This window comes from Schistocerca nitens, chromosome 7, assembly GCF_023898315.1.
Source record: "Schistocerca nitens isolate TAMUIC-IGC-003100 chromosome 7, iqSchNite1.1, whole genome shotgun sequence".
Classification (NCBI taxonomy): Eukaryota; Metazoa; Arthropoda; class Insecta; order Orthoptera; family Acrididae; genus Schistocerca; species Schistocerca nitens.
The window spans coordinates 296,321,475-296,336,499 of NC_064620.1; the positions used below are offsets into that span (position 1 = coordinate 296,321,475).

General features: G+C 37.2%; 1 protein-coding gene across 3 annotated transcripts in view; it reads right to left on the reverse strand.

Annotated features, from left to right (window-relative positions):
* Positions 1-227: 227 nt before the first annotated feature.
* LOC126195271 (innexin inx3-like) overlaps positions 228-15,025 on the reverse strand; it is a 52,560-nt gene continuing 37,762 nt past the window's right edge. For 2 of the 3 annotated variants that reach the window (XM_049933801.1, XM_049933802.1), the window contains exons 5-7: positions 14,508-14,667; positions 14,162-14,388; positions 228-1,528 (exon numbers count right to left, since the gene is read on the reverse strand). In XM_049933801.1, the coding sequence (XP_049789758.1) occupies positions 1,352-1,528; positions 14,162-14,388; positions 14,508-14,667 (564 nt within the window). In that variant the 3' untranslated portion in view covers positions 228-1,351. The remainder of the gene's footprint in view (positions 1,529-14,161; positions 14,389-14,507; positions 14,668-15,025) is intronic. The other variant, XM_049933800.1, reaches the window with a different exon arrangement.

The following is a 15,025-nucleotide window of genomic DNA, read 5'->3' on the forward strand; positions in this document are numbered from 1 at the left end:
GGTAAAAGTATAGAATTTTGATGGAGAAACGTTAGGCCTGCAAACTGGTAAGACTACATTTTTAATACTTTCTTACATAAAATCTTTCTACACAACATTTTCACCATTGCCATCATCAAAGTCACATTTTTAATAATTATGGTTTAAAAATACATTTTGTAAAAGAATTCTGATATTACATGTAACAGATATTAAAAAGGAAAAAATATAGCATGTGGGCACGCACTCACTCACAGAATTAGTTTTGATTTATAATTAAGTAAATTAAAAAATGAGTTACATTTGTGTTTCATTTAAAAGGAAATGTATTTCTCACAATATGAAGGGGTAAATGATTTATGATCTTTTCATTATTTGTTTCACAAATGCCAGTTGGAACTGCGAACTCAACAGATCACGATAGAGAGGTGCAAGGTACCAAATGCAGTGTATGTTCAGCCATTGATTTCATTCTGCTATAAGCAAAGCACATCACTGAGGTTATTTGCAGATAATTTAACAGTGACTTGAGATGATATTGAGCAAGCACAAACTATCTATGATTTGGCCATTATCTCCAAGCTGTGAATCTTCTGACAGGAACAGGCCCCACAGAACTGATGATGGTGTAAAATTACTATCGTGCGTAGATTCAGGAGCCAATTTTATTTTGAAACCATTGCATTCTTTTTAAATGTGTATAAGATGGAGTAAGAAGAATGCCCACCACCATCAACAATGACCATTGCTCCACACTAATTCAGTTCTCACAAATTCTATCATTTTATTCAAAGACTAGAGCAAAATAATGCATCACGGTGCTTCACTTTGTTAACATGTGCCAGAATTGATTCCATACCCTTTAAGATGATTTTTGTTGTGGGTTTTACAAACATGAATCACTGAAATACTGGTAATACAACATTTTGAAATCCCTACAAAAATATTTTAATGATTATGTGTACAATCTGTAATAAATTACAAAAACATTTACAAATACATCATAAAAGTACCAAAATAAATGGCAAGATCCTTATAAATACATTGTAAATGGCACAAATTATCACAGCATGTGAATACCACATAAATATTCAAAAATGAATCTTAAAAGTATGTGCTACTTATGCACAATAAGATCATTTTAATACTCTTTCAGTCACTTTTGGCTGCTCCAGGTAGTGATAACACAGTTCATTCATCACCACACAAACAACTGAAGCACAAACACTGAAAATTCATAATACTCAATTTGCACTAAACTGTTTTAAAATTGATGTGTCACAATTACTAATGCAGACATTTCTATCTCTTGTCCATCTCACTCCCGTCTCTCAAATCAGTCATGAGATCATAGGTTCCACAGCCCAGTAACTCAGGCTGCAGTTTTTGGTAAATGAGGATACAGAGGCGACATTTCAATTAATGGAGGTGTTTGATTTCCATGTGAATGTTTGTCATTTAAGTTTGCAGATAACTGATCCAGCAGTTCAGTAAATGATGCAGCTCTAATACTTTGGCCCAAAAAATGTAATACTAAAAAGTCTCCAGCCTGAAAAAAAGTAGTTAGAGTTCAGTAGCACTATGTAGAAACTTTCTACCACTAATTATAGTAACAATAAACAAAACTGAAAATACTTGATAGAGCAGTAATAGAACTAACACCCGACACCTCAGTTTTGCATTTATTAGTAACCAAGTTACAAAAATTTGTCAGAATTTTTTAAAAGAAGAAAAACAGCTGTAGATATTTTATATCTTCAAAATCATTTATGCAATTTGTTCCACGTTTACATGTAGAAAAAAAAACTGTAAATTTGAAGTTGGCTGTGTTTACAAGAAATGGGTCTCAGTTCCTCTCCATTTGGATGTTCTGCATTACTTTCAACACATGTATCTTCTTTAAACATTGTACATTTCTTATTTTCCTTTTGTTGGGACCTCCTAATGACCAGATGCCACTTTCAGTTCTCAAGTGTATGGTTTTCACCAAAATTTGTTCAAGCTCTGATTTATTAACTTCTCCTCAGATCGCTTTGGGTACAGTTCCTGTTGATTCCTGCTCTGAAATCATTCAGTTTTTTTAAAACTTCCAAAAAATTTGTAAAGCTTCTTTTTGATTTCCTTTTACCTCTTGAATGCAAGTATCTACTGGTATTCTGGTATTTGAAGACAACTTTTGATTAGTTTTTTTTTATTAGTTTGTGTGTAAATGCTAAATTTATCTCAGTAATACCTTATAACTTTGCTACATTCTGCCATATTTAATCTTATTTTCCAGAATTCTGGAGTTGTCCTGTAACAACTTTTTTAATGATAGAGGAAAATTATTTTTCTTAATTTCAAATTTATTTCACTCTTGATTCACTCACTGCTATGATAATGAAAAATTCTTATGAAGGTCTTATTTCTTGCTGCAGTAAATTTGACAATCGTGTACATGTCCTAAATGCAGGACAATATAAACCAACTCTGTGGCAGCTGCTTTTTATTAAACCTCCACATTTCTAAAGTTCTTAACTTCCCTTACTGCCTCATTAGGCATACAGAACCTTATTTCATCCATGTAGGACATTTCCCTTTCAGAAGGATCAGTGTTACTGGCCACCTTTCATACACTGTTGGGTAATAACAATTTCTAGTTTTCTGAGATTCTTCATGGGTTATTCCTGAAGCTGGTAATTATAAACCAGGTCACACAGAATTTATTCATCTTTCTTTTTAAGTATTTAAATGGAAGTTTTTTAGTCCACGTATAATAAGTTACTGTTATATCCTAGCCAGTAATGCCAACCGAGCCCGCTGCCAAAAAGGTTGGCAGCATCAAAGTCCGGACGCCGTCCACATAAGCAGCGCCAGCGATACAGGAAATCGCCGCAAGTCTGCGCGCGCCACCGCTGGCTTCTGGCTTCTTAAGCGCTGGAGTCGCGAGCGCTAGGACAGTTCTGGATTCGCCGCTCAGTTGTATACTCGCCACCGAATTGTGTACCTGCTAGTCAGTTGTGTGTTCATCGCAGCAGAGTTGTTTGTCGTCAGCCGACGCTGACCTAGCCGCTCCGACTCTAACTAGACAGATTTCTGTAGACCATGTTCACCACTGTGTTCTGTATCGTCATTAATAAAGATAAGTACCGACTTTCATTTAATCCGAGTGTTTGGGTTTTCATCTTTCTGTTCACTGTTCCAGCGGACCGGTCGGCCCGCTATTAAAAGTGTGGCGGTGACTTCGTAGGCCGTTTCTACAGTGAAGTGTTGTCGCTACGAAGGCCGTCACAAAAGTTACTTAACTATGTACCAAACTCTACTCTATTTTGGTTTTGTAATAACTGCTGGTAGCACTCTTTTTACTTGTTTCATTTCTTGGCCCTTTTATTTCATGAACACTTCTTTGGAACTAAATTAAGATTTTATATATTCATGATTCGTATCTTACTGTAATCCAGAGCTGATAATATTAGTTTCAGACCTTGCAGAGTGATTACATTTGTTTTTGGTATTAAGTATTGTTTTTCTGTTTGTCTCTCTGGTGCATTATCCGCTCATCCTTTTCAGTTATCTTGAGTAAAATTTATTGTCTCTTGTCATACTGATTAGACATTTTGTAATTGGATAAATAAAACATCTACTCACCAAGTGCAGGAGAACACATCTATTAAGGTATTCAAGTTTGCAAGCTTCTGGAGCCAGTGGCTCCTTCTGGCAGAAGGACTGGAGGGGAAGGAAGAGGGGTGAAGGCAAAAGACTGGTGAGGTTTTGAAAAAAGGGTGGAGTTCAGAAAAAGTACCCAGAACCCAGGATCAGGCAAGGCTTACCAAATGGCCAGATGGGATGAGAAGGGGACTGTACCAGACAAGATTTGAAAATCCAAGAGCTTAAAGTTGGAAGATAGGGTAACATGCAAGGAAGAGATTACTGCCAAAACATTGTAACTAGTTAATAAGAGCAGAAAGCTAAGTACATTGTATGTGATGGAAGTGGCGGGAGGGGGGAACATCAAGTCAAAGTGAAAGATATAGAAAACTGAAAGGGAGTGAATAAAGAGATAGTTAACATGACAAAATGCTGAGACTGAAGAAATTAATAGACTGAGGCCAGGTTGGTAGCAAGAACCAAGAACATGTTGTAACAGCAGTTCAAACTTTTAGAGTTCTGAGAAAATGGTGTCTTTGGTAAGAATCCAGATGGTACGTGTTGTGCAACAGGCACCGAGGACATGAAGGATATTGTGTGTTGCCAGTATACCCAAACTGCATGTGCCCATTCATCCTAACTGGTAAATTGGTAGTAGTCATGTCGATATAAAAGGCTGAATAATGTTTACATAACAGCCGGTCCCCCCCATGAACCATGGACCTTGCCGTTGGTGGGGAGGCTTGCGTGCCTCAGCGATACAGATAGCCGTACCGTAGGTACAACCACAATGGAGGGGTATCTGTTGAGAGGCCAGACAAACGTGTGGTTCCTGAAGAGGGGCAGCAGCCTTTTCAGTAGTTGCAAGGGCAACAGTCTGGATGATTGACTGGTCTGGCCTTGTAACATTAACCAAAACGGCCTTGCTGTGCTGGTACTGCGAACGGCTGAAAGCAAGGGGAAACTACGGCCGTAATTTTTCCCGAGGGCATGCAGCTTTACTGTATGATTAAATGATGATGGCGTCCTCTTGGGTAAAATATTCCGGAGGTAAAATAGTCCCCCATTCGGATCTCCGGGCGGGGACTACTCTTGAGGATGTCGTTATCAGGAGAAAGAAAACTGGCGTTCTACGGATCGGAGCGTGGAATGTCAGGTCCCTTAATCGGGCAGGTAGGTTAGAAAATTTGAAAAGGGAAATGGATAGGTTAAAGTTAGATATAGTGGGAATTAGTGAAGTTCGGTGGCGGGAGGAACAAGACTTCTGGTCAGGTGACTACAGGGTTATAAACACAAAGTCAAATAGGGGTAATGCAGGAGTAGGTTTAATAATGAATAGGAAAATAGCAACGCGGGTAAGCTACTACAAACAGCTTAGTGAACGCATTATTGTGGCCAAGATAGATACGAAGCCCACACCTACTACAGTAGTACAAGTTTATATGCCAACTAGCTCTGCAGATGACGAAGAAATTGAAGAAATGTATGATGAAATAAAAGAAATTATTCAGATAGTGAAGGGAGACGAAAATTTAATAGTCATGGGTGACTGGAATTCGAGTGTAGGAAAAGGGAGAGAAGGAAACGTAGTAGGTGAATATGGATTGGGGCTAAGAAATGAAAGAGGAAGCCGCCTGGTAGAATTTTGCACAGAGCACAACTTAATCATAGCTAACACTTGGTTTAAGAATCATGATAGAAGGTTGTATACATGGAAGAACCCTGGAGATACTAAAAGGTATCAGATAGATTATATAATGGTAAGACAGAGATTTAGGAACCAGGTTTTAAATTGTAAGACATTTCCAGGGGCAGATGTGGACTCTGACCACAATCTATTGGTTATGACCTGTAGATTAAAACTGAAGAAACTGCAAAAAGGTGGGAATTTAAGGAGATGGGACCTGGATAAACTGAAAGAACCAGAGGTTGTACAGAGTTTCAGGGAGAGCATAAGGGAACAATTGACAGGAATGGGGGAAAGAAATACAGTAGAAGAAGAATGGGTAGCTTTGAGGGATGAAGTAGTGAAGGCAGCAGAGGATAAAGTAGGTAAAAAGACGAGGGCTAGTAGAAATCCTTGGGTAACAGAAGAAATATTGAGTTTAATTGATGAAAGGAGAAAATATAAAAATGCAGTAAATGAAGCAGGCAAAAAGGAATACAAACGTCTCAAAAATGAGATCGACAGGAAGTGCAAAATGGCTAAGCAGGGATGGCTAGAGGACAAATGTAAGGATGTAGAGGCTTGTCTCACTAGGGGTAAGATAGATACTGCCTACAGGAAAATTAAAGAGACCTTTGGAGATAAGAGAACCACTTCTATGAACATCAAGAGCTCAGATGGAAACCCAGTTCTAAGCAAAGAAGGGAAAGCAGAAAGGTGGAAGGAGTATATAGAGGGTCTATACAAGGGCGATGTACTTGAGGACAATATTTTGGAAATAGAAGAGGATGTAGATGCAGATCAAATGGGAGATACTATACTGCGTGAAGAGTTTGACAGAGCACTGAAAGACCTGAGTCGAAACAAGGCCCCCGGAGTAGACAACATTCCATTGGAACTACTGACGGCCTTGGGAGAGCCAGTCCTGACAAAACTCTACCATCTGGTGAGCAAGATGTATGAAACAGGCGAAATACCCTCAGACTTCAAGAAGAATATAATAATTCCAATCCCAAAGAAAGCAGGTGTTGACAGATGTGAGAATTACCGAACAATCAGTTTAATAAGCCACAGCTGCAAAATACTAACACGAATTCTTTACAGACGAATGGAAAAACTGGTAGAAGCCGACCTCGGGGAAGATCAGTTTGGATTCCGTAGAAATACTGGAACACGTGAGGCAATACTGACCTTACGACTTATCTTAGAAGAAAGATTAAGGAAAGGCAAACCTACGTTTCTAGCATTTGTAGACTTAGAGAAAGCTTTTGACAATGTTGACTGGAATACTCTCTTTCAAATTCTAAAGGTGGCAGGGGTAAAATACAGGGAGCGAAAGGCTATTTACAATTTGTACAGAAACCAGATGGCAGTTATAAGAGTCGAGGGACACGAAAGGGAAGCAGTGGTTGGGAAGGGAGTAAGACAGGGTTGTAGCCTCTCCCCGATTTTATTCAATCTGTATATTGAGCAAGCAGTGAAGGAAACAAAAGAAAAATTCGGAGTAGGTATTAAAATCCATGGAGAAGAAATAAAAACTTTGAGGTTCGCCGATGACATTGTAATTCTGTCAGAGACAGCAAAGGACTTGGAAGAGCAGGTGAACGGAATGGATGGTGTCTTGAAGGGAGGATATAAGATGAACATCAACAAAAGCAAAACGAGGATAATGGAATGTAGTCGAAGTAAGTCGGGTGATGTTGAGGGTATTAGATTAGGAAATGAGACACTTAAAGTAGTAAAGGAGTTTTGCTATTTGGGGAGCAAAATAACCGATGATGGTCGAAGTAGAGAGGATATAAAATGTAGACTGGCAATGGCAAGGAAAGCGTTTCTGAAGAAGAGAAATTTGTTAACATCGAGTATAGATTTAAGTGTCAGGAAGTCATTTCTGAAAGTATTTGTATGGAGTGTAGCCATGTATGGAAGTGAAACATGGACGATAAATAGTTTGGACAAGAAGAGAATAGAAGCTTTCGAAATGTGGTGCTACAGAAGAATGCTGAAGATTAGATGGGTAGATCACATAACTAATGAGGAGGTACTGAATCGGATTGGGGAGAAGAGGAGTTTGTGGCACAACTTGACCAGAAGAAGGGATCGGTTGGTAGGACATATTTTGAGGCATCAAGGGATCACCAATTTAGTATTGGAGGGCAGCGTGGAGGGTAAAAATCGTAGGGGGAGACCAAGAGATGCATACACTAAGCAGATTCAGAAGGATGTAGGTTGCAGTAGGTACTGGGAGATGAAGAAACTTGCACAGGATAGAGTAGCATGGAGAGCTGCATCAAACCAGTCTCAGGACTGAAGACAACAACAACAACAGCCGGTATATGATGTGCTGTTTCAAAGGTGGCTCTCCATTTGCTAGTGTATGTTTTGCCAGTTACAGAGCTGGTATAGGTGGTGACAGGAAGCTGCATTGGTCAAGTCTTGCAGTGGTGACAGTCACAGGGATAGAAGCCAAAGGTAGGGAGATGGGTGCACAAGGAGAATAGGATCCGACAAGGATATTGCAGAGATAGGGAGATTGACAAAAAGCTTTTCTAGTTGTGGTGGGCAAAATGTCTGAAAACGGACCTCATTTCAGGGCATGATTGTAGGAACTCTTAGCCTTGTCAAAGTAGCTGATAGTGGTGATCTCAGTGCCTGTTTCCCACATTTGCCATCTGGATTTTCCCCCCCAGATACCAATTTCTCAGAACTGCACAAACTGGAACTAGTGCTGCAACATGTCCTTGGTTCTCACCATCCCCATGGCCTTTATCTACAACAATTTCTTTGTTTTCAGCATTTCTTCAGTGAAAGTTGCTTTCTTCACTCAATTTTAGTTTTATGTATCTTTCACTCTCTCACTTGTTCTCCACCCCCCACCCCCCTCGCACCTCCCTACCCCACCTCTATCACATACAACGCACTTAGCTTTCCATTCTTATTAACTCATGCACAACGTTTTGGCAGTAATCTGTCTTTCACATTACCCTTCTTCCACCTTAAACCTCTCTTGTTTTCAAATTCATCTGGTGCAGTCCCCAACAATCAGTCTTTTCTTCTCATATCATCTGGGATTCTGGGTAACTTTTCCAAACTTTACCCTTTTTCCTATACTTCAACAGTACTTTTCCTTCATGCCCCTTCATTCCCCTGGCTTCAAAAGCTTGCAAACTTAAATATCTTCATATAAATATTCTGCTGCCACCACAAGGTGAGTAGATTTTTTTGCCTAACGAATTGCATTAGTTTTTCAAAAGCTGACTGTCTTTGCTGATGATCAGACAGTTTGATGATATTATTATTATTATTATTATTATTATTTCTTTACTTTCTCAGACTTTTTAGAAGTCTGGTTAAGAATGGAGTGACGCGGACCTTTATCAAGCGTCACTTCCTTTTTGCTGTACGGTACATGTTATATTGCATTTAGGAACTTTCGGGTAATTGAACATGTATCAATAATTACGGATTTCTGTAATTGTATATATATGTTTGGATGTAGCTGTATTGCATTGATGTATTGGTGGATATTGTGTGGTATGACTCCTGTAGTTGATAGTATAATTGGTATGATGTCAACTTTATCCTGATGCCACATGTCTTTGACTTCCTCAGCCAGTTGGATGTATTTTTCAATTTTTTCTCCTGTTTTCTTTTGTATATTTGTTGTATTGGGTATGGATATTTCGATTAATTGTGTTAATTTCTTCTTTTTATTGGTGAGTATGATGTCAGGTTTGTTATGTGGCGTTGTTTTATCTGTTATAATGGTTCTGTTCCAGTATAATTTGTATTCATCATTCTCCAGTACATTTTGTGGTGCATACTTGTATGTAGGAACGTGTTGTTTTATAAGTTTATGTTGTAAGGCAAGCTGTTGATGTATTATTTTTGCGACATTGTCATGTCTTCTGGGGTATTCTGTATTTGCTAGTATTGTACATCCGCTTGTGATGTGATCTACTGTTTCTATTTGTTGTTTACAAAGTCTGCATTTATCTGTTGTGGTATTGGGATCTTTAATAATATGCTTGCTGTAATACCTGGTGTTTATTGTTTGATCCTGTATTGCAATCATGAATCCTTCTGTCTCACTGTATATATTGCCTTTTCTTAGCCATGTGTTGGATGCGTCTTGATCGATGTGTGGCTGTGTTAGATGATACGGGTGCTTGCCATGTAGGGTTTTCTTTTTCCAATTTACTTTCTTCGTATTTGTTGATGTTATGTGATCTAAAGGGTTGTAGAAGTGGTTATGAAGTTGCAGTGGTGTAGCCGATGTATTTATATGAGTGATTGCCTTGTGTATTTTGCTAGTTTCTGCTCGTTCTAGAAAGAATTTTCTTAAATTGTCTACCTGTCCATAGTGTAGGTTTTTTATGTCGATAAATCCCCTTCCTCCTTCCTTTCTGCTTAATGTGAATCTTTCTGTTGCTGAATGTATGTGATGTATTCTATATTTGTGGCATTGTGATCGTGTAAGTGTATTGAGTGCTTCTAGGTCTGTGTTACTCCATTTCACTACTCCAAATGAGTAGGTCAATATTGGTATGGCATAAGTATTTATAGCTTTTGTCTTGTTTCTTGCTGTCAATTCTGTTTTCAGTATTTTTGTTAGTCTTTGTCTATATTTTTCTTTTAGTTCTTCTTTAATATTTGTATTATCTATTCCTATTTTTTGTCTGTATCCTAGATATTTATAGGCATCCGTTTTTTCCATCGCTTCTATGCAGTCGCTGTGGTTATCCAATATGTAATCTTCTTGTTTAGTGTGTTTTCCCTTGACTATGCTATTTTTCTTACATTTGTATGTTCCAAAAGCCATACTTATATCATTGCTGAATACTTCTGTTATCTTTAGTAATTGGTTGAGTTGTCGATTTGTTGCTGCCAGTAGTTTTAGATCATCCATGTATAGCAAATGTGTGATTTTGTGTGGGTATGTTCCAGTAATATTGTATCCATAATTTGTATTATTTAGCATGTTGGATAGTGGGTTCAGAGCAAGGCAGAACCAGAAAGGACTTAATGAGTCTCCTTGGTATATTCCACGCTTAATCTGTATTGGCTGTGATGAGATATTATTTGAATTTCTTTGGATATTAAGTGTGGTTTTCCAGTTTTTCATTACTATGTTTAGGAACTGTATCAATTTAGGATCTACTTTGTATATTTCCAATATTTGTAGTAACCATGAGTGGGGTACACTATCAAAAGCTTTTTGGTAATCAATGTATGCGTAGTGTAGAGACCTTTGTTTAGTTTTAGCTTGATATGTCACCTCTGCATCTATTATCAGTTGCTCTTTACATCCTCGTGCTCCTTTGCAGCAGCCTTTTTGTTCTTCATTTATAATTTTGTTCTGTGTTGTATGTGTCAATTTCTGTGTAATGACTGAAGTTAATATTTTGTAGATTGTTGGTAGGCATGTTATGGGGCGATATTTAGCTGGGTTTGCTGTGTCTGCTTGATATTTATGTTTCAGATAAGTTATTCCATGTGTAAGTGTATCAGGGAATATGTATGGGTCTGCAATGTAACTGTTAAATAATTTAGTTAGATGTGAATGTGTTGAGGTGAACTTCTTTAGCCAGAAATTTGCTATTTTATCATTTCCAGGGGCTTTCCAATTGTGCGTAGAATTAATTGCTCGGGTGACTTCATGTTGCAAAATTATCACTTCAGGCATTTGTGGTATCATCTTGTATGTATCTGTTTCTGCTTGTATCCACCGTGCATGCCTATTATGTTGTACCAGGTTTGACCATATGCTGCTCCAGAAGTGTTCCATGTCTCTTATGTTTGGTGGATTGTCTATTATTATTATTATTATTATTATTATTATTATTATTATTATTATTATTATTCTGTGTTTATTATATTATTATTATTTCTTTACTTTCTCAGACGTTAAGTCTGGTTGAGAATGGAAAGTGACGCGGACCTTGATCAAGCGTCACTTATTATTATTATTATTATTATTATTATTATTATTATTATTATTATTATTATTTCTTTCCTTTCTCAGACATTATATCTGGTTAAAAATGGACGGTGACGTGGACCTTGATCAAGTGCGACTTCCTTTTACAATACAAGAAATATACAGAAGAAAACAGGAGAAAGAATTGAAAAATGCATCCAACTGGCTGAGGAAGTTAATGACATGTGGCATCAGGATAAAGTTGACATTATACCAATTATACTATCAACTACAGGAGTCATACCACACAATATCCACCAGTACATCAACGCAATACAGCTACATCCAAACGTATATATATACAACTACAGAAATCTGTAATTATTGATACATGTTCAATTACCCGAAAGTTCCTAAATGCAATGTAACATATACCGTACAGTTAAAAGGAAGTCGCGCTTGTTCAAGGTCCGTGTCACTTTCCATTTTTAACCAGACCTAAGGTCTGAGAAAGGAAAGAAGATAATATTGTCTGGTAAAATTTCTTTTGGTTCATGTTGAATGTTTGGTTTTGTTTCCTTCTATTTTCACTTTCTTTGTATCTCGTAAGTCGTTTGGCCAATGCTTGTAATTTCTGCTTCTTTTCATCTAATTGCTCTATCGCTTCTTGTTTGGAGATTTTACCTAACCTTTTTTGTTTTTTGTCTGATATTTCATTTCTTATAAATTGTGTTAGCTGTCCAATGTCTTTTCTCAGTTTTTCTTTTCTGATCTGTAGCCTGTGTTGCCATGCTGGTTTTATGAGTTTCTTCTGTGTGTTGGTTTGCTCTGATCTGTGCCTAGGGTGTATATTTAGTGTAGTGAGTGCTCCTATATAAACCAGTAGTTTTAACTCTTCCATAGTTGTATTTTCATTTATTTTGTTGTGTATGATTGTGTTGATAGTTGTTATTGTTGTTTCGACTTGTGGGTTATTTGGTGGTCTATGCAAGAATGGTCTAATGTCTGTATTTGTGTCTTTGTATTCTATACATGTCAGCTGAAATTTTTCTTCTATATCTAACATGTGCGTCATTTCGTGTTCTATTTGTGCTTGTTCTGGTGGCTGTCTTAAGATTTCGTTTTCTCTGATTGTTTAATTGATGCGTGTTGTTCTTTGTTTGTTTGCTCTGGGATGTTTTCCATTGCTATATTTTCTTCTGATTGCACATTATTTTGTTCCAGTATTTGTTGTACTTGTTGTTTGATGTTTTCTAATTCTGACTGGGGTATCCTGTTATTTTTGAGTATTACACTGATCTGATCAGCTAGTCGTTCTGTTAAAAATTTTAATTCTGTGTATCTGGTAATAAATGATGTGTATACTTGTGATCTGTATCCAGTTGTGTTGGTTCCTAAGTTTGTTGCTTGGTAATAACAGAACATGAGGTGTCGGTTAACTTTATCTGACCATCCTATCCTCTGTCTTTGTTTTCCTTCTAGAGTGGTTGCAGGAAGCATATCCTGCAAAACACCTCTATTTGAATTTAAATCATTTTCCGTGTGGCTAGCAGTGTCATTACCATTGTGGGCGGACATAGGGTTCAAGCGTCGTCCCCGACCATGACAGCCCTTGTCCGAGGCTTCATTAGGGGGGTTAGCCCTATTAGTGGTTTGTTCTTTTCGTCGCCTTTCACGACTGGCAGAACATACCGGAGGCCTATTCTTTTCCCGGGCCTCCATGGGATAAATAATATTTGTAGTATCTATTCCTATTTTTTGTCTGTATCCTAGATATTTATAGGCATCTGTTTTTTCCATCGCTTCTATGCAGTTGCTGTGGTTATCCAATATGTAATCTTGTTTAGTGTTTTTCCCCTTGACTATGCTATTTTTCTTACATTTGTCTGTTCCAAAAGCCATATTTATATCATTGCTGAATACTTCTGTTATCTTTAGTAATTGGTTGAGTTGTTGATTTGTTGCTGCCAGTAGTTTTAGATCATCCATGTACAGCAAATGTGTGATTTTGTGTGGGTATGTTCCAGTAATATTATATCCATAATTTGTATTTGTATTATTTAGCATGGATTCAGAGCAAGGCAGAACCAGAAAGGACTTAATGAGTCTCCTTGGTATATTCCACGCTTAATCTGTATTGGCTGTGATGTGATATTATCTGAATTTGTTTGGATATTAAGTGTGGTTTTCCAATTTTTCATTACTATGTTTAGGAACTGTATTAATTTAGGATCTACTTTGTGTATTTCCAATATCTGTAGTAACCATGAGTGGGGGTACACTATCAAAAGCTTTTTGGTAATCAATGTATGCGTAGTGCAGCGACCTTTGTTTAGTTTTAGCTTGACATGTCACCTCTGCATCTATTATCAGTTGCTCTTTACATCCTAGTGCTCCTTTGCAGCAGCCTTTTTGTTCTTCATTTATAGTTTTGTTCTGTGTTGTATGTGTCATTAATTTCTGTGTAATGACTGAAGTTAATATTTTGTATACTGTTGGTAGGCATGTTATGGGGCGATATTTTTCTGGGTTTGCTGTGTCTGCTTGATCTTTAGGTACAGATAAGTTATTCCTTGTGTAAGTGTATCAGGGACTGTGTATGGGTCTGCAATGTAATTGTTAAATAATTTATTTAGATGTGAATGTGTTGAGGTGAACTTCTTTAGCCAGAAATTTGCTATTTTATCATTTCCAGGGGCTTTCCAATTGTGCGTAGAATTAATTGCTCAGGTGACTTCATGTTGCAAAATTATCACTTCAGGCATTTTGTGGTATCATCTTGTATGAGTCTGTTTCTGCTTGTATCCACCACGCATTTCTGTTATGTTGTACTGGGTTTGACCATATGTTGCTCCAGAAGTGTTTCATGTCTGTTATTATTATTAACATCACATTGGACATGTGTGCTTTATCATTTTAAAGCAACTATTTTATCACACAGAAATACACTGTTATCTTCAAATACTTACAGAGAGTTTTGTGGCTATTGATTTTGTAGCTGTCCTTGAAATTTTGAAACCTCGTTTAAAAACTATTTCTCTGGCTTTTGGAAACAGCATAATTGCTAATGTGTACAATAGGCCCAAGCTTGATATAACTGCCAATATTATTAACCAAAACCACAGGAAGATGTATATCTTCTCATTGAGAATATTGAGTGCCAGTACACACATAACATCAAGTACCTGTATCCCCCCTGCAAAGTAAATTGAAATTATATTAATACTATAAGGATATATTTATGCCTCTTTAGCAACATAAAATTTCTTTCATGCAAGAAAACAAAACTGCGTACAGAACAAAAATTATTCATACCTGAAGGACCATATTTATGAAATGTGCATTTTGTAATTTTTGGGAATACATCAGCCATTGGATCAGTTCGAAATTCTTGGTCTGGAAGTTGCAGAACTTTGGTTCCATACTCAAGAAATGTCCCACCAAGGAACTTATTCATTAGAAATATGTTTCCAAACTGAAAAAAAGGTTACTGAATTTAATTTATTTCTGAAGAACATTGCCCTTTTCTTTGCATGTTGTTTCTTTACAGTATTTTTAAGTTGTAGCTTCTTATCACACAGTGTATAGTGATTTCATTCTGTAACAAATTATGTTAATACGTCTAGCATAGTTACTGGTGTGACAAGTCCATACAGAACATTTTCTCATAGAATATAAGTGTAAATTTTTCTGTATTGCACTCAGATGTATGTGCTCACATCCTCAAATCCTTTTGATGTTCCCAAGATACCCCTCTGCATTATCCATAGTATTAGATAATGGATGTGTAATTTCTCATCATTAGAATACTGCATTTAACATCATCTGAAATT